Source organism: Stenella coeruleoalba (assembly GCF_951394435.1).
Source record: "Stenella coeruleoalba genome assembly, chromosome: 9".
Lineage (NCBI taxonomy): Eukaryota > Metazoa > Chordata > Mammalia > Artiodactyla > Delphinidae > Stenella > Stenella coeruleoalba.
The window spans coordinates 51,479,550-51,500,193 of record NC_137155.1 but is presented as its reverse complement, the minus strand read 5'-3'; the positions used below and the strand labels follow the sequence as shown (position 1 = coordinate 51,500,193).

Genomic DNA, 20,644 nt, shown 5'->3' with positions numbered 1-20,644 from the left:
CATTCACAGAAGGATATCTCTTATACATAATTTCTCTTATAAAAGGCATCTAAGGGCTTCCTTGGTGGTGCAGTGGTTGAGAGTCCGCCTGCTGATGCAGGGGACACGGGTTCGTGCCCCGTCCGGGAAGATCCCACATGCCACGGAGCAGCTGGGCCCGTGAGCCATGGCCACTGAGCCTGCGTGTCCGGAGCCTGTGCTCTGCAACAGGAGAGGCCACAACAGTGAGAGGCCCGCGTACCGCCAAAAAAAAAAAAAAAAAAAAAAGCATCTAAAATAGTCAAAAGTGTAGAAGTAGATAACAGTATGTAGACAGTGGAATGATGGAGTGAGGGAGGCATGAGGTGTTATCATTCACCAGGTATAATGTTATAGTCATACAAGATTAGTAAATTCCAGAGATCTGCAGTACAACACTGCCCATAGATCTGCTCTATAATATAGCGGCTATAATTAAGGTAAGGTATTGTGTGTACTTAAACATTTGTTAAGTGCATGGATCTAGTATGTTCAGTGGTCTTACTACTAAAAAAAAAAAAAAAAAAAAAAAACCACAAAGGGATACAAGGAAACTTTTAGAGGTGATGAATATTTTTATTACCTGGACTGTGGTGATAGTAACACAAGTATATACATATGTGCAAACTCACCAAATTATATATAATAATTATATGCAGATTAAAAAATTCCAGTTATACTTCAGTAAACATGGGGTGGGGGGAAACTCTGATGAATATTACTTTCCATAAGATGAAGTAACTAGATTTATCCCCTGCAAATTCTCTGTTTATATAGAGAGCTAGAATACTCAGCTCTCTTCCAGATACACATAAACAATGGGGCTAATCAAATATCTAGTTTCTTTTTTACTGCAGAGAAGAGAGGGATATAGTGATAAAATGATAACCTGATCTTAGGTTTCAATAGCAAAGTCTTATTGAGCAAAGTGCTGTATTAAGCATAGTAAAAAATTTAGAGATGAATATTAATGAGTACCATCCTTACTATCTACCAGTACATTGGGATTCAGTGGTTACTGCAGAAAATGACTTGATGTTTTATCCTTTTTTTATTTAATACCTCACAGTTATACTAAGATAAAGATAAATAATTTTATTTATCTGTGTCTTTTATTACAGCACAACTCAAATCCCTTTGGCTAAGAGATAAGTAATAAGTCCAATGTTTAATTAGTAACACTGGGCATCGGATCTTTTTCCTTTTCTTAGGAACTTAACTGAGGAGTTCTTGTCTATTCATTTGCATCATGAAAGGACTTTACATTTTATCGAACACTTTTACTTCTATTGAGATATCATATAGTATTTCTCCTTTATTCTGTTAATGTGGTCCATCACATTGTATGCCTTGAATAAGTCTGATCTGGTTATGGTGTATTATTTCTTTTCTATGTTGTTGGATTCAATTAGCTAATGTTTTTAGATTTTTTTTTTTTTGGTACCATGTAATGTGAGTTTAATTTTCCTTTTTATTAATGTTCCATGGATGGTTTTGGGATTTAGTTTATTTTGACCTCAGAAAACAGGAACTATTTTTTCTAGAAAGAGTTTGTGTAAGATTGTTTTCATATCTTTCTTAAATAATTTGTGGAATTCACCAATTAAGTCATCTGTGCCTGGAGTTCTCTTTGTAGAAAGATTCTGAAGTATAGATTTCATTTCTTTAATATGTGTGTGTCTATTAAGGTTTTCTAGCATAGGCTCTGATGTCTTTTCCTAGGCACTCATTTATTTTGTCTGAAATTTCATATTTACTCTCATAAGGCTATTTGTAATATCCTCTTAGGATTTTTAATGTCTGTAGGATACCAAGTGATGCTTTCTTTTCCTTTCTTGGTATTAATCATTTCTGCCTTCTCCTTCTGGCTTTTTTCTTGATGGGTTTCACCAGGAGTTGATCAATATTATTAGTCTTTTTTTTTTTTTTTTTTTTGGTACGCGGGCCTCTCACTGCTGTGGCCTCTCCCGTTGCGGAGCACAGGCTCCAGACGCACAGGCTCAGCGGCCATGGCTCACGGGCCTAGCTGCTCCACGGCATGTGGGATCTTCCCGGACCAGGGCACGAACCCATGTGCCCTGCATCGGCAGGCGGACTCTCAACCACTGCACCGCCAGGGAAGCCCTATTAGTCTTTTTAAAGAATCAATTTGTGTGCATTATTATTTCTATTTTATTTTGTTTTATATTTAATTAATTTCTGTAGGTTTTTTTCTTTCATTCAATTTCACCTTTTCTATTTCTTTTGTTTTTCTGGAATTTAATTTTATTTATTTTTTTATACAGCAGTTCTTATTAGTCATCCGTTTTATACACCTCAGTGTATACATGTCAATCCCAATCTCCCAATTCATCACACCACCACCCCCATGCCCCTGCCGCTGTCCCCCCTTAGTATCCATACGTTTGTTCTCTACATCTGTGTTTCCATTTCTGTCCTGCAAACTGGTTCATCTGTACCATTTTTCTAGGTTCAACATATATGTGTTAATAAATGATATTTGTTTTTTTCTTTCTGACTTACTGCACTCTGTATGACAGTCTCTAGATCCATCCATGTCTCTACAAACGACTCAACTTCGTTCCTTTTTATGGCTGAGTAATATTCCATTGTCAATATTTACCACAGCTTCTTTATCCATTTGTCTGTCGATGGGCATTTAGGTTCCTTCCGTGACCTGGCTATTGTAAATAGTGCTGCAATGAATATTGGGGTGAATGTGTCTTTTTGAATTATGGTTTTCTCAGTAGTGGGATTGCTGGATCATATGTTAATTCTACTTTTAGGTTTTTAAGGAACCTACATACTATTCTCCATAGTGGCTGTATCAATTTACATTCCCACTAACAGTGCAAGAGGGTCCGCTTTTCACCACACCCTCTCCAGCATTTGTTGATTGCAGATTTTCTGATGATGCCCATTCTAACTGGTGTGAGGTGATACCTCATTGTAGTTTTGATTTGCATTTCTCTAATAATTAGTGATGTTGAGCAGCTTTTCATGTGCTTCTTGACCATCTGTATGTCTTCTTTGGAGAAATGTCTATTTAGGTCTTCTTCCCGTTTTTGGATTGGGTTGTTTGTTTCTTTAATATTGAGTTGCATGAGCTGTTTATATACATTGGAGATTCATCCTTTGTCTGTTGATTCATTTGGAAATATTTTCTCCCATTCTGAGGGTTGTCGTTTCGTCTTGTTTATGGTTTCCTTTGCTGTGCAAAAGCTTTGAAGTTTCATTAGGTCGCATTTGTTTATTTTTGTTTTTATTTCCATTACTCTAGGAGGTGGATCAAAAAAGATCTTGCTGTGGCTTATGTCAAAGAGTGTTCTTCCTATGTTTTCCTCTAAGAGTTTTATAGTGTCCGGCCTTACATTTAGGTCTCTAATCCATTTTGACTTTATTTTTGTGTATGGTGTTAGGGAGTGTTGTAACTTCATTCTTTTACATGTAGCTGTGCAGTTTTCCTAGCACCACTTATTGAAGAGACTGTCTTTTCTGCATTGTATATCCTTGCCTCCTTTGTCATAGATTAGTTGACCATAGATGCGTGGGTTTATCTCTGGGCTTTCTATCTTGTTCCATTGATCTATGTATCTGTTTTTGTGCCAGTACCATACTGTGTTGATTACTGTAGCTTTGTAGTACAGTCTGAAGTCAGGGAGTCTGAATCCTCCAGCTCCGTTTTTTTCCCTCAAGACTGCTTTGGCTATTCAGGGTCTTTTTTGTCTCCATACTAATTTTAAATTTTTTATTCTAGTTCTGTAAAAAATGCCATTGGTAATTTGATAGGGATTGCATTGAATTGGTAGATTGCTTTGGGGAGTATAGTCATTTTCACAATATTGATTCTTCCAATCCAAGAACATGGTATATCTCTCCATCTGTTTGTATCCTCTTTAATTTCTTTCATCAGTGTCTTATAGCTTTCTGCATACAGGTCTTTTGTCTCCCTAGGTAGGTTTATTCCTAGGTATTTTATTCTTTTTGTTGCAGTGGTAAATGGGACTGTTTCCTTAATTTCTCTTTCAGATTTTTCGTCATTAGTATATAGGAATGCAAGAGATTTCTGTGCATTAATTTTGTATCCTCCAACTTTACCAAATACATTGATTAGCTCTAGTAGTTTTCTGGTGGCATCTTTAGTATTCTCTATGTATAGTATCATGTCATTGGCAAACAGTGACAGTTTTACTTCTTCTTTTGCAATTTGGATTCCTTTTCTTTCTTTTTCTTCTCTGATTGCTGTGGTTAGGACTTCCAAAACTATGTTGAATAATAGTGGTGAGAGTGGACATCCTTGTGTCATTCCTGATCTTAGAGGAAATGCTTTCAATTTTTCACCATTGAGAATGATGTTTGCTATGGGTTTGTCGTATATGGCCTTTATTATTTTGAGGTAGGTTCCCTCTATGCCCACTCTCTGGAGAGTTTTAATCATAAATGGTTGTTGAATTTTGTCAAAAGCTTTTTCTGCATCTATTGAGATGATCATATGGTTTTTATTCAGTTTGTTAATATGGTGTATCATATTGATTGATTTTCATATATTGAAGAATTCTTGCATCCCTGGGATAAGTCCCACTTGATCATGGTGTATGATCCTCTTAATGTGTTGTTGGATTCTGTTTGCTAGTATTTTGTTGAGGATATTTGCATCTATATTCATCAGTGATATTGGTCTGTAATTTTCTTTTTTTGTAGTATCTGTCTGGTTTTGGTATCAGGTGATGGTGGCCTCATAAAATGAGTTTGGGAGTGTTCCTTCCTCTGCAATTTTTTGTAAGAGTTTGAGAAGGATGGCTGTTAGCTCTTCTCTAAATGTTTGGTAGAATTCACCTGTGAAGCCATCTGGTCCTGGACTTTTGTTTGTTGGAAGATTTTTAATCACAGTTTCAATTTCATTATTTGTGATTAGTCTATTCATATTTTCTACTTCTTCCTGGTTCAGTCTTGGAAGGTTATACCTTTCTAAGAATTTGTCCATTTTTTCCAGATTTTCCATTTTATTGGCATAGAGTTGCTTGTAGTAGTCTCTTAGGATGCTTTGTATTTCTACGGTGTCTGTTGTAACTTCTCCTTTTTCATTTCTAATTTTATTGATTTGAGTCCTCTACCTCTTTTTCTTGATGAGTCTGGCTAATGGTTTATCAATTTTGTTTATCTTCTCAAAGAACCAGCTTTTAGTTTTATTGATCTTTGCTATTGTTTTCTTTGTTTCTATATCATTTATTTCTGCTCTCATCTTTATGATTTATTTCCTTCTGCTAACTTTGGGTTTTGTTTGTTCTTCTTTCTCTAGTTCCTTTACATGTAAGGTTAGATTGTTTATTTGAGATTTTTCTTGTTTCTTGAGGTAGGCTTGTATAGCTAAAAACTTCCCTCTTTGAACTGCTTTTGCTGCATCCCATAGGTTTTGGATCATCGTGTTTTCATTTTCATTTGTCTCTAGGTATTTTTTGATGTCCTCTTTGATTTCTTCAGTTGTCTTTTGGTTATTCAGTAACGTATTGTTTAGCTTCCATGTGTTTGTGTTTTTTACGTTTTTTTCCCTGTAATTGATTTCTAATCACATAGTGTTGTGGTCAGAAAAGATGCTTGATATGATTTCTATTTCCTTAAATTTACTGAGGCTTGATTTGTGACCCTGGTTGTGATCTATCCTGGTGAAAATTCCTTGCGCACTTGAGAAGAAAGTATAATGGAATGTTCTATAAATATCAATTAAATCTATCTGGTCTATTGTGTCATTTAAAGCTTCTGTTTCCTTATTTATTTTCATTTTGAATGATCTGTCCATTGGTGTAAGTGAGGTGTTAAAATCCCCCACTGTTATTGTGTTACTGTCGATTTCCTCTTTTATAGCTGTTAGCAGTTGCCTTATGTATTGAGATGCTCCTATGTTGTGTGCATACATATTTATAATTGTTATATCTTCTTTTTGGATTGATCCCTTCCCCATAATGTAGTGTCCTTACTTGTCTCTTGTAACATTCTTTATTTTAAAGTGTATTTTATCTGATATGAGTATTGCCACTCCAGCTGTCTTTTGATTTTTGTTTGCATGGAATATCTTTTTCCATCCCCTTACTTTCAGTCTGTACGTGTCCCTAGGTCTGAAGTGGGTCTCTTTTAGACAGCATATATATGGGTCTTGTTTTTGTATCCTTTCAGCAAGCCTGTGTATTTTGGTTGGAGCATTTAATCCATTCACGTTTAAGGTTATTATCGATATGTATGTTCCTATTACCATTTTCTTAATCATTTTGGGTTTGTTTTTGTAGGTCCTTTTCTTCTCTTGTGTTTCACACTTAGAGAAGTTCCTTTAGCATTTGTTGTAGAGCTGGTTTGGTGGTGCTGAATTCTCTTGGCTTTTGCTTGTCTGTAAAGCTTTTGATTTCTCCATTCAATCTGAATGAGATCCTTGCTCGGTAGAGTAATCTTGGTTGTAGGTTTTCCCTTTCATCACTTTAAGTATGTCATGCCACTCCCTTCTGGCTTGTGGAGTTTCTGCTGAGAAATCAGCTGTTAACCTTATGGGAGTTCCCTTGTATGTTATTTGTCATTTTTCCCTTGCTGCTTTCAATATTTTTACTTTGTCCTTAATTTTTGCCAATTTGATTACTATGTGTCTCAGCGTGTTTCTCTTTGGGTTTATCCTGTATGGGACTCTCTGTGCTTCCTGGACTTGGGTGGCTATTTCCTTTCCCATGTTAGGGAAGTTTTGGACTATAATCTCTTCACATATTTTCTCAGGTCATTTCTGTCTCTATTCTCCTTCTGGGACCCCTATAATGCAAATGTAGTTGCGTTTATTGTTGTCCCAGAGGTCTCTTAGGCTGTCTTCATTTCTTTTCATTCTTTTCTCTTTATTCTGTTCTGCAGCAGTGAATTCCACCATTCTGTCTTCCAGGTCACTTATCCGTTCTTCTGCCTCAGTTATCTGCTATTGATTCCTTCTCATGTAGTCTTCATTTCATTTATTATATTGTTCATCTCTGTTTGTTCTTTAATTTTTCTAGGTCTTTGTTATACATTTCTTGCATCTTTTCGATCTCTGCCGGCATTCTTTTTCCAAGGTCCTGGATCATCTTCACTATCATTATTCTGAATTCTTTTTCTGGAAGGTTGCCTATCACCACTTCTTTTAGTTGTTTTTCTGGGGTTTTATCTTGTTCCTTCATCTGGTACATAGCCTTCTGCCTTTTCATCTTGTCTGTCTTTCTATGAATGTGGTTTTTGTTTCACAGGCTGCAGGTTTGTAGTTCTTGCTTCTGCTGTCTGCCCTCTGGTGGATGAGGCTATCTAAGAGGCTTGTGCAAGTTTTCCGATGGGAGGGACTGGTGGTGGGTAGAGCTGGCTTTTGCTCTGGTGGGCAGAGCTCAGTAAAACTTTAATCCGCTTGCCTGCTGATGGGTGGGGCTGGGTCCCCTCCCTGTTGGTTGTTTGCCCTGAGGCAACCCAACACTGGGTCTACCCAGGCTCTTTTGTGGGGCTAATGGCGGACTCTGGGAGGGCTCACGCCAAGGAGTACTTCCCAGAACTTCTGCTGCCAGTGTCCTTGTCCTCACGGTGAGACAGACCCGCCCCCATCTCTGCAGGAGACCCCCCAGCAGTAGCAGTAGGTCTGGTTCAGTCTCTGTGGGGTCACTGCTCCTTCCCCTGGGTCCCGATGCACACACTACTTTGTGTGTGCCCTCCAAGAGTGGAGTCTGTTTCCCCCAGTCCTGTCAAAGTCCTGCAGTCAAATCCTGCTAGCCTTCAAATTCTGATTCTCTAGGAATTCTTCCTCCTGTTGCCCAACCCCCAGTTTCAGAAGGCTGACATGGGGCTCAAAACCTTCACTCCAGTGGGTGGACTTCTGTGGAATGTGTTCTCCACTTTGTGGGTCACCCACCCAGCAGTTGTGAGATTTGATTTTATTGTGATTGCGCCCCTCCTACCATCTCATTGTGGCTTCTCCTTTGTCTTTGGATGTGGGGTACCTTTTTTGGTGAGTTCCAGTGTCTTCCTGTCGATGACTGTTCAGCAGTTAGTTTTTATTCCAGTGTTCTTGCAAGAGGGAGTGAGAGCACGTCCTTCCTCTCCACCATCTTGAACCAATCTCAACCTTTTCTATTTCTTGAGATAGATGCCAGGATCATTGGATTTCAACCTTTCTTCTGTTCTAATATATCCATCTAAGGCTGTAAAATCTCCTGTAAGCCGAGTTTCCATATGTTCTATTTGTATTATCATTATGTTCAAACTATTTTCAGTGTGATTTTCTTTTCAATCTATGTGAATTTTAGAAGTATATTATTTAATTTCTGAACAGAGAAGCATGTTCTATTTTTTTCTCTTTTTGTAATTGTTATGAATTAAAGAGTCTAAAGGCAGCCCATGATAGGCATCAGAGAGTACTACTTCAAAAGTGGGAAAAAAAAAGTGTGATTCATAGCCATAGATTGTAAAACCTGGAAGCACCTGAGTGAGAGGGGCCAAGCTGATGGCCTTTATGCACTGACCCTCACACAACCACCGTCACAAAACAGCCAGCAGAAACAGCGTCTCTCTTTTTTTTTTTTTTTTTTTGCGGTACGTGGGCCCCTCATTGTTGTGGCCTCTCCCGTTGCGGAGCACAGGCTCCGGACACGCAGGCTCAGCGGCCATGGCTCACGGGCCCAGCCGCTCTGCGGCATGTGGGATCTTCCCGGACCGGGGCACGAACTCGTGTCCCCTGCATCGGCAGGCGGACTCTCAACCACTGCGCCACCAGGGAAGCCCGGGTCTCTTTTTTTTTTTTGAAGAGGGATCCATGTTAAATAATTATCACATTATTATTGAATGATAGATAGATAGATACTATGTTAAATAGGAAGGGTATACAGTACAGTTTGACCCCAGCAGGCTTGCAAGGCCTGGGAGGGCTAGAGGGAGATTAGGCTCTGTTTACCAACACCACCACCAGCACCAGCCTATTCAGCCCATATCCACACCCCACCCAGGAAAACAGTGAAAGTAGCCCTGACAGCAACTTCAGTCCCTCACTCCATATGAGCTGCACAGGCCTAAGCAGCAGGCACTTCAGCAAATAATATCATATGCAAAGAAGGGATGTAATTAAAAACAACAAATGTTTCAGGCATGCTAGCACTGTAAAAGATAGACAGTAAGTGAATAAATCTTGAAGAAAAAGTTAATAGAGCAACAGAGGAGACCTTTAAGAATAATTAATATCAGGAAAGCAGAGGAGAATATTGCATCTACAGAAAAGAAATAGGCATTTATGAAAAATAATTAAACAATATTAGTGTTTAAATAGTTGAAATTAAACTACACTGACAAAGTCTCTTTAAAGTTCAATTTTTTTTTTCTTTTTTTTTTGCGGTACGTGGGCCTCTCACTGCCATGGCCCCTCCCATTGTGGAGCACAGGCTCTGGACGCGCAGGCTCAGCGACCATGGCTCGTGGGCCCAGCCACTCTGTGGCATGTGGGATCTTCCCGGACCAGGGCACGAACGCGTGTCCCCTGCATCGGCAGGCGGACTCTCAACCACTGTGCCACCAGGGAAGCCCCAAAGTTCAATTTTTTAAGCAAAGAAATTAACTACTTGATTTAAGGAAATGAAGAAAAAATATTCTTTGAGAAGATTTTTTAATAGAAATAGACTCACAAATTGAATTGAACAATAAAGCCTTGTTAAATGAATAACTTTCTTTTTACTTAAGGTGCTGCATTTTGGGATGTTACCCCTCAGAGGATTACTTTCTTGAAAAGGAAGGCATTTTTCTCCTTTTGGATTTAATGGCAGTAAGTATGATTATAACAATTGTGAAACAAAAAATAAATGTCTTTATTAACTTTCCAAACTGAGTATCACAGAACACTACTCTGTGATTAAATGTGCCCTCAAATAGTGTTCAAATATTTGTTTTAAACAAAAATCCCTCCTGGAGTTTCATAGTATGCATTGGCATAGTAGAGTCTGAAAATTCCTCCAGTGAAGAAACCAGTTTACTTAGGTCAGTGTTCCCAAACACATGACAGCCGAGAATTTGTTCTGTCTTGTTTTGTTTTTCCCCATGAAACTTTAAAGTAACAGCTAGATTATTTAAAAATCAATAATCATTTATTAATAACTTCTAGCTTCTTCTCTTAGTATTAAAAGGGTCACCTTAGACAAAGGAGTAAAGACCAGCATTTTTAAAAAACTGTGTATAGTTTGTAGGTAATGTGAAGAATCTAGTGTGTCATATACTGTTTTACAGAATGAGCAGAAGTGAGCATATTAAGCCTTCCAGGAAGGCAGCTGAGAAGAATGGCAAAGATCCTTACAGTAATCCCCTACTAGCCTCAATTCTAAGTGGGTCCATAGTTAAGATGATATGAAAGAGAAAGTATACTTTTGTTTCAGTAAAACTTTGGGAGATATTCTCATGCAGAGTTCTAGCTATGTCACTGCCTATGATTGCCACCATTCTTGATTTTATTAACAGAATAACAAACCTACTTTGACTTAGCAAAGATACTAAAGTTATCTGTGTCCTTTTAACTCTGAAAGAAAATTAGTTTACACTAGAGATGAGAGTGAACTCATTAGATATAAAACACTACAAACAAAAAACAAGTAAATAATAATGATAATAATAAAAACAACCCACCTTGAATGAGTCATAACCAGAAACCCTTTGAAAGTTCAGAAAATTGAACATAATACAGAAGGACATATGTAGTCCTAAATGACATACAGCTCACCGTGTTTCTCTGACTAGCGTACAAGTATGCCCAGAGGCACATGGTCAGTGTCAGGGATTCTCAAAGCTACAACATTAATTTGGCATATCGTTCTGGAATCTAGCTTATACTTAAGATTTGGAAGCAAGGAATGATATTATGCATGTACATATTAAACAATTATATTTTATTTTAATATTATATAGAAGACATAAAAGACATTTCTTACTTGTGTCCACTCTCCTTCACCATCAGGGTTTCTTGGATGGAAAGGCATGAAGGCTGGTAGGAGAGGCCATATAACACAGTGGTTGTGAGCACAGGTTGGAATCAGTCTGACTGAAGCCTCTAATAGCTGTTAGCTGTGTAACTTTGAAAAATTATTTAACATCTCTGCTACCAATTTCTTCATCTATAAAACAGAGATAACATTTATCTACCTTATGCATTGGTGGAAGGATTATGTGAGTGATTATGTGTGTGTGTGTACACATATACATGCATTAGTTAGAATAGCTCCTGACAGATATTTTTGTTGTGTTTTCTATAGTTATGAATGTAATTATTAGATTGCACTTAACATGGATTAAACCAACCAAGTTAACTACAAATTACAAATCTTCTTTACTGAAGTTCCTGTATAAACTTCAACCCTTGACATTTGCCTCTTCCTCCTGAATGTGAAGTATCGGAGTAAAAAACTCATTTGATTGAGGATTCTGCTTAATACAATCTGCTAAAATATTTATTCAGTGTGAAATGGTAATTGCTAGTAAAGGTTAAATATCATTGAGCGTTTACTGTGTGACAGGCAGTCTCATATAACTCATCATAATAACTCTCTAAAGCAGGTAATATTATTACCCTTAATTTAATGAAAGAGGAAACTGATAATGTTTGCAATTCAGACAACAGGTTACATGTTTCCTTTGCTATATTCTATTAGCAGTATACTGTAGGAGTTAATCAATCAAATATATTTCACACAGAAACCATTACTGTGTGGAGGCCATTGCTCTAGTTGGACTTCTCTATACCTAAATTTTGGTTTGCTGAAAACTGTTTGCAGGAAAACAGAGGAAATACGCTTAATACGATAATTTTTCTTAAGTGCTTAAATACTCTTTTATGGATGCTGAGTTTCAAAATACAAAATTATACCTCATTTTGATTTATTTTCACATGTGACTGCCACTTGGAGTTACCATCAGTTGGTATCTTAGTAACAATGAGGTTATAGCTAGGATGAGACAACTTTACAAACTTTAATTAAGCAGGTAAACTGGAAAGATCCTGTAATTACAGAGTCCTATGCATAGCACCATTTACCTTGCTCCACTTAAAATGAACATTTTCACTTATTTTGACAATCTCTCTTTTTCCTACTCAGCTAAATCAATTACATTTTTGTTCATGACATATGTTTATGACTACATCAGAATTATATGGAATCTTTTTCTTTCTATTTTTTAAGAATCCCTAATGTTTGAAAATGGACTCATTACAATGGTATTTATTTTAATAGGAGATGGTCACAAATCATACTTAGAGTCTTAATTTTATAAGGCAGTCATTTAGAAGAATCCAACTGATTAATACAAAAGTTTCTCCTTTCTTTTTTAAGACAATAATTCTAAATATTAATTGCAACATTTTTCTTTTTCTGTTTCCTTGCAAAAGTTGAACCAAAAAAAATTCTGTAATCTAATACTTGGAATAATGGTTGAATTTTGTGATAATCCCAAAACTGTGGCTTATGTCAATGCTTGGCGAGGGAAGAAGGATCAAACAGCTGCTAGTCTTTTAATTAAATTGTGGAGAAAGGAAGAGAAAGAACTAGGAGTAAAACGTGATAAACATGGGAAGATCGTTGGTAAGTGTATTTATAATTGTTTGTAAAAGCAATTAGATCCGTATTTTTAAAAAGCAATCTTAGGAAAGTATGGGGCCTTATACCATACTAAGTAAATTAGTAGCAGGTTCATATTTTTATAGAATATTTTCAGGAAATGGTATTTGATTATATTCTTTAAATTGAAAATAAAAAACTTAACAATACTTCTTAAAGAACTTTCTTTGAGTTACCTGCTTTTGTAAGTATATTCACTAATATTTCATTTACCAATAAAATTTGGGACATAAGTTGAGTGCTTGAGAACAATTTTTATTGTATTTTCTACATTTCTGTTGATTCATATTTATACAGTTTACTTTTTATATGAAAGAAGAAACTTTTAAATAAAAATAAATCCAATGGTCATAAATTTTAATTACTAGACTCTAAATTAATGAAGTTAATAGTACCAGAATTTATATTTCATTTATCTATTTTATAATGCTACATTATATTTTCTAAACCTCTTACAATTCTTATTATAGTTTCATCTGTTAGTATTGTTTATTTTTAAGTGAAAATACTTTCCCCTTTAACTTCTGATGATTTCTACCTTCAAACCATTTTTATTGTTTCTAACTTTTGATCTATAACATCATAAAATAGTTTTTATATTTATAGCATAATATATAGAAACCAAAAGCAAATTACATCATTGTTAAACTGACAGTGTTCAATTTCTGGATCTCAAAATTAGAAAAGTTTTTTATGTGAAAGTTTCACTTTAAAAAAAGTAATTTTGTGAAATTTTTATATTTTACGTAAATAGTTAAAAATGAAAGCTTTAAGTTTTGCAACAGAATGGGGAAGAAATTATTGATTATTTATGCTTTTAAAGGAGTAACCATGTATCAGGCAGTATTGTACTCTTACAATATTTTTATATATTTTATGATGTCTAGACTAAAATCTTAAAATGAAGTATTAATTTACTACAGTTTTTATCTGTCCTTTCTATATTTTCATGATATCCAATGATTAGATACAAAGAAACCTCTATTTACTAGTTTTCAAGAAGAGCAAAAAATCACACCACTGCCTGCTAACTGCCCAACCATTGCAGTTATGGATGTTGCTGAGAATATCAGAGCAAAAATTTATGCTGTGTTGGGCAAACTAGGTAAGAAGTTACTCGTCAAATGCACAAGAGCCTCTCTTTTTTGCTGAGTGTTGTAAATTGATTTCACTCTGGAGTCCATTTTTCATATATGATGAACAAAAGTCCCTTTATACAGATAAATGCATATTCTATTGTTATCCCAATACGCAGGCTACACCCTTAAGCTCTGGGTTTGGGGCCAGGCATCAGTATTTTTTAAGCTCCCCAGGTAATTCCAGAGTGCAGCCAGGATTAAAGGCAGTTAGTTTTAGATGGTTAGGCTTAAACACTAGAATTCTGAATCACCTGAGGACTTGACCTTGCTTCTTATTAAAGAAAAAGTCCTCACTCTTCAGATTGTGAAAGTACAATATCATGGTCTGACCACAGCACAGAAAGTATTCCTCTTCTAATGACTAGATAAGGATGACCTGGCAGCTGTTTGTTATAGGAGGAAGCCAGAAGCTCACAGAAGTAACTTTTTCATAAATCAGGATGAACTCAAAAGCAATCATTTGCATTTGTTTTTATGATAAATATATGCCTTTTGGAATCACTTGCTCTGTTAAAGTAAATCTCTTTTTATAAACTTCGTTTAGATTTTGAAAATTTACCTGGCTTATCTGCTGAAGATTTTGTTACCCTCTGTATCATACATAGATACCTTGATTTTAAAGTGAGTACCTTCTTAACCTTGTTATTAAAATCTAGTATGGCAAGACATCAGTTGGGAAAGATCTGTTTTTATTTGTGAGCAATCATCCATGAACTGTGTAGTTTTTATTTCTCATTTTACATCTGATACTATTCAAAGAACATACAATTAACTGATTGGGTATTTTCCATGGGATAAGATTTCATCCAACTATTAGTTTATAAAAGAAGATGGAAGTTACTGACATAGAAGCCTAACAGAATCTTTAAAATATAATTTCTTCTCTTTAGAGGGTATTAAGAGCTAGGGTATTAAGAGCTAGAATTGAATGAATTATTACTTATTAAAATAAATGATTTATACTTATTAAAGTATTATTTTATCATTACATTGTATGATGATCAAATATCAGTTAAGGAGTTGCTTACTTTGCTGGTTATATACTTTTTGGTAAATAAATGCCTTTGAAATTTTAGGAAAGTCTTTCCAAGTAAACATTCTCTTCTACTAGTATTAGTACTATGTATTTGAATGCTGTAAATGAATAAACCTCTATAAAAAAGGAAAACAAGGCTGAATTTTATCCGTATTCTGGATGTATGTTTTTTCTCTAAATTTAAACATACTCAAGCACAGTAATTTCCAGATAACCCAGAATATGAGATGGAGCTACAGCATGATGAAACCAACATATTAAGAGTTTTAGATTCAAATATTACCTTAGCTGGAAAGTGAGGGACAAGGCCCTATTTCTCAGGGTGGCTGGGTACTAGAGTCCCGGGAATCCCCATGTTCATTGTTCTACAAATTCAGCTTGACCTAGCCTTCAAACAGGGCTTTAAGTAGGAAAGCATCTGTACTTCAGGAGGATGAGACTAAAGCAACAACTTGTGCAGCTGTGAAAACAGTGTCTATAAAGGAGAGGGCAGTGATGATAGCAATAAACTACACTTAGGTAGTGGAACCTTACCCGTGAGTACCTATCATTGAAAAACACTAGGTAAATTACTTCTGAATACTCAAATGTAACTGTTGCCCCAAACCATTCTCAATGCATTTAACTTATTCCCAAGGAGTAAGTTAGGAGAAGCTGGTTCAGTTAAGTGTTAACTTTGGAATGATCACCCAAATAAATTTTAGGTTACGTAAAATTATATTATTTATTTTTGGTTAATTTAACTTTTTAAAACTCTTTTAAACTTTGCTATAACAGATTGGAGAAATATGGAATGAAATATATGAAGAAATAAAATTAGAAAAGTTAAGACCAGTCACTACAGACAAAAAAATTTTGGAATCTATTATAACAGCATCAGAAAATATTGGAAAGATGGTTGCTTCTCTGCAAAGTGAGATGATTGAAAGCCAAGCATGCCAAGATGTGCAAAATGAACAAAAAGTATATACAAAAGTAAGCCACAGATGCCATTGAGGCACAAGAAAATAATTTCAATGTATAAACTAGTTGAAGTTATCCATAAGTTGTATTTGCCTTACTTGTGAATGCTTCAGCACTTAGAGTTACCTTGTAATTTTCTTTTATAGTTACTTTCAGTGTCTTTGTATAGTTTTTAAAGAAAACATGGAGTTAATAGCTTGAAATTCAATTACTATACTCAGTGCTGCTTTATGGCATTATAATTTGATTTCTACAGGCTTACATTTTAAAAGGTAGATACCTGAGACATTTCCATTTTTTGAAAGGTCAAACAGAGTTCCAAAAATTGTGGTCTATTTAAATGTATACACTTAGCAAATTCTGACAAATGGTGTTTCTCTGTGACTGTATGTATAACCTCATTGAGAAAGTTGGCCCTCGTCCCTCACTCTGTGATAGGCCCTTACTAGGCATGCCAATCATAGGCACACCGACAAGCCTCTCCTCACCTCAGTGCCAAAACATATACTGTGAGCACTCTACAAATCTGGTCTCTGACTTTAGCTAATCAGAAAAAGCCTGTCAGGAAAATATAAGCCATTTTCCCAAAGCTTTACACAGGTAAGAAGCAACACATCAGAAGTTTTTGAGCAAATAGGTTAAGTGACTATTTAAGTGAACTTGTCCACAGATAAAAAGATGATGTAGATTCTCCACTTCTGCTTGGTGATCTTTTATGATTAAACTTAAGTATTTAAAACACTTTAAGGTGATTTCCAAAGTGTTTTCTATTGCCTGATCTTTTGACATCTACTATTAAATGTCTACATCTTCAGTCTAGTGGAACTTAGCATCCACCTATAAATTCTTAGATAACTCCCTGCTTAAAAGTTTTGTTTGTGAAGAGTTTTTATTGCAAGGATGCTGCCGTTTAACCCATTCATTTGCTTTTAAGTGGAGTACCCCATTAGAAGTTCTTGCTCCTCATTAGTTCTATTGAATTGGCAGGATTCTGCTGTGTGGGCTAGCTATTGCTGATTTGTTGGTTATCGTTGATTTGTTATCATGGCTCTGACCCAGTTTATTTTTTAGCAGTTGTTTAATTAAATACTCTTAGGTTCATAATTTAAACTTAATAGTCTATTATATACCAACCAAGGGCATGTGTCCTCGGATTATATATATATATTTAGTGGAGAGCCTGTTGTGAACCATAGTCTTTGTCCTTTGTCAGTAGTTACCTCCCTAGACTGCATCACGACAACAAACTCAGCACTCTCACAAAATTGCTGTCTTGCTGAAGGTGTAAATTAGAAGCACTTTTACCAATATAATCTTGCCTAAACTATTATCAGTGGCAGCAGAAAACTCTTTATTTTCTCCTGTGAATTTGCTCTTGGGTCATTTATGTAGCTTGTTCTGGGTTATAATCTGTCTTCACAATGATAATCACATGAAACAATCAGTCTTGCTGAGAAGGATTATTGTTATTTTCATATTTTGTATTTTTATAGCAACAGTTTTGCATTACGTTTCATGGGAAGCAGTTCAAACCTTGGCCACATAGTGAGGGAAGGAGTTTTTTTCCATTTTAAGACTTTGGTTTTTTAAGTTGTTAAACTCTAACACTTTTGCTAGTTGACCTTAAAATTTACGTTGGCAAAAACTAGGTCTTCCTTCAAAATACAAGTATTCAAGCCCTTTGGTATCCTTTCATAGAAACTGGAACTCTTAATTATCTTTCTTATTTCAGGTACAAGCCACACACAAGCAAAGAGAATTGGCTAATAAATCATGGGAATATTTCTTGGCTAGAACATCAAATGTTAAAACTTTAAAGGTAGGATTTTTAAAATATTATAATATCCACAACAAACAGTCAACTCTGACAGACTTTTTCAGGGATAACTATTCATTCACCTTTTTCTGTTGATCTTTCTGTGGAATACCAACACTATTGATCCTCATTTCCAGTTTAGGACGTTAACTGAAACTCTGCATTTTTCACAGTTACAGAAGATACCACTCTGAGTTTCATTTGGCTTAGCAGTGGGAGGGAGCGAAGCAAGGATGGTGTTCCTGGTTTCCATAAAAGAGATGAAAGTTAGCCAGGAATAAGCAGGAGAAATGTGCTCCTACTTTCCATTCTGAGCCTTCTTATTTACTGATCCTTTCTGTAAGAAGCAGAGTGAAGGACACAAAAAACAACTGTCCATATTACTCTCTCCTTCAAGGATGCTTCCCCTCTGTGACCACCAAAAGAAACATTGTATTAAAGCTTAGGTGGGAATTTGGGATAAACACCCCTTTGGGAAAATGTGATAACCTGCTTCAGCAATAAACTGGAAACTAATCTAAACAGTCTATAATGCTAATTGTTCACTTGAAATATGTAAGAAGCAGCATAGATTTCCAAAATCTCATTACTTTTTTCCCAACTTTTTCATTAATACTTGGGATACACTTTTATATAATGTTACAATTCTTCCTCTAGATATGAAATTGTTAAATGTTATATTAGCACACGAAAATAGTGGAATCATTAAAATAGCAAAACCAAAATTAAGAACAAGCTTATTCAAGGTACCATGTCTCCCCTTTGTCACTAAAAGTTCTTCCCAACTTTAAAATCAGCCCCCTCCATGCAGATAATTTGTTACCTCGAATTTAGCCTGTTCTAGTGCCTCAACTATTGAGCTTGACTGTAACTGCAGCAAATGATATAGTTTGCATTATTCTGAATGCTTGGAACATTTAAGTGTACTGAATTAGTATTTAATTTATGCAAAATAATTTGAAAACATGTATCATCTATTGTAAATTTAGTAGCTTATTCAATGTACAAAAAATTGAACCTGATTTCCTTAGGACCTGCTTTATCCCTTGGTCATATATTACCAGTACCTATGGAAATCTCAGTAACATTTTCAGGTGTTTTCTGCAATGTACAAAGGATATAACTTGTTAATAACTATTTTCTTAGCCTAAATGAGTAAATGAGTAAATGCTAGTGCTAACTAATAAAGCATAAAACAGACACAATTAAATATATTTTGTATACTTCATTGTAAGTACCATAGTTAATGCTTTAATAGCAATTAATTTATTTTCTTTCTAATTTAAAAATCTTCAGAAAGCAAAAAGACTTCAAGAGAAAGGTATAGAATCTTCTAGATACAGTGAGCATCCACCAAATGCAGTATTTCACCCGACAGATATTAAAGGCCTTCACACAACAGTAAGATTTTTTTTTCTCCATAACTTTTCTTAGTAGATATTAAATTTAATCCCCAAAGAGTGTTATTTCTATGGGGTTTTGTCTCATATTTTTTCTTTTTGCTGTTCAAATATCAAATAGTTAAGGCATATTTATCTCTACCCTTGCCTAGTTCTGGTTTAGACCAGACCCAGCCCTCCAGGATTCCCAAGAAACTGCTATAAACACTAGTCAAAATATATCTCTACATCTCTTTGACAGAAAGTGTGCAGTGCCTCTTTTGCCTGGCAAATAGATCCATGCCATATTCCAGTGTTCCTGGTGTCCTATTCTGGACATAATTTGGCCCTGATTGCAAAGGCTCCAAAGCCCTTATTTTTCCATTAGTCCATGCTGTCTCCTAGTTACTATGTACATTTTGTGTCTCTTCCAAAGTTAGCTGAAGGATGAGTGGGTTTTCCTCTTAGTGAAAAATTTTGTAAATGGACTCGTAAATATTTACTTTTGCTTTTTTTAGGTGCCCTCTGGTGGTGTAGTAACAGTGGAAAGCACTCCTGCCCTATTAGTGGGAGGACCTCTGGCTGATACAGATATTGCTCTTAAAAAACTTCCTATTCGAGGAGGAGCCTTACAGAGAGTAAAAGCAGTAAAAACTGTGAATGAGCCAGAGAAGAGCGTTCCCGCATAAAATACTCTGGAGACTTTTTGAAATAAATTCTGCTTATAATTTTTTAGTTAAATATCTGTATATATGAATGTAAAGCAAATGTTTTAGAATAAATATTTTAGTAAAATACTATTAAAATAAAAGCACATATAATGTATTTTTATTGAAAATATCAACACATACTGTGAGAAGAGTTATCATCAATTTCTTTCTAAAGATTACAATTCTCTTAACTGAAAATTGTAAAACATGTTGTATCAGTTGACTCTTTCAATTGATGTGAACTACTCCAACTGGTTTAAGCCAAAAAACAAAACAAAACAAAAACAAAAAAAAACCAACTTTTACAGGCTCTGGGGCTATCAAATCTAGGACTGATTAAAACTACAGGCATTGTTGGATCTAGGAACTGAAACTCTGTGAGTAGGCTCTTCTCCTTCCCTAGCAGCTCCTGAATTATATTCTCCCAGGTTGATATCCAGTAGAAAAGAGTGCATGCCTATCTCTCAACAGTCTCTGCAACTGTCTCTGCATCTTGGGACCCCTGATTGGCCATATGCCCACTCCTGAACCATTCATCATGACTTTGGCCAGATCTGAGAACTGCCTACACTCAGAGACAGAAGGAAGCCAATCCCATCCAAAGCATATGGATGGAGTAGGGAATCAGGATATTATTAATATATGTTATTATAAGTATATATAAATACTGGGCAACAAAAACATTTGCAACAAATGTGTTGGTCAAAGTAAAATAAGTTCTCTCTCCTATAAAAAGCAAATGTTATTCATAAGCTAAACAATAAAACTAAAATAAACATGTTTTAACTCTTAATATATAAATAAATTCTAATGCTACTTCTCTTCCTTAATGGGGAAGGGAAAGGGGGAGTAGGGAGAAACTCTTTTGGTGGTGGAGGTATCTTGCCAAATAGGAGGTAGATGCCTTAATGCTAGATGTAGAGCAAAGTGTCTGTGTCCCTGTATGGCATTATGCGGTTT

At 35.6% G+C, this 20,644-nt stretch overlaps 2 protein-coding genes across 4 annotated transcripts in view; one reads left to right on the top strand and one right to left on the bottom strand.

Moving 5' to 3' along the window:
* The window catches only part of CFAP69 (cilia and flagella associated protein 69), a 69,216-nt gene extending 48,972 nt beyond the window's left edge, over nucleotides 1-20,244 (top strand). The window contains exons 16-23 of the mRNA XM_079931440.1: nucleotides 9,727-9,808; nucleotides 12,413-12,605; nucleotides 13,609-13,746; nucleotides 14,325-14,401; nucleotides 15,594-15,791; nucleotides 17,512-17,598; nucleotides 18,892-18,996; nucleotides 19,493-20,244. Of these exons, the coding sequence (XP_079787566.1) occupies nucleotides 9,727-9,808; nucleotides 12,413-12,605; nucleotides 13,609-13,746; nucleotides 14,325-14,401; nucleotides 15,594-15,791; nucleotides 17,512-17,598; nucleotides 18,892-18,996; nucleotides 19,493-19,663 (1,051 nt within the window). The 3' untranslated portion in view covers nucleotides 19,664-20,244. The remainder of the gene's footprint in view (nucleotides 1-9,726; nucleotides 9,809-12,412; nucleotides 12,606-13,608; nucleotides 13,747-14,324; nucleotides 14,402-15,593; nucleotides 15,792-17,511; nucleotides 17,599-18,891; nucleotides 18,997-19,492) is intronic.
* FAM237B (family with sequence similarity 237 member B) overlaps nucleotides 1-20,644 on the bottom strand; it is a gene marked incomplete at its 3' end in the record, with an annotated part of 111,636 nt that overhangs the window by 43,518 nt on the left and 47,474 nt on the right. The gene's annotated exons all lie outside the window — the stretch shown is intronic.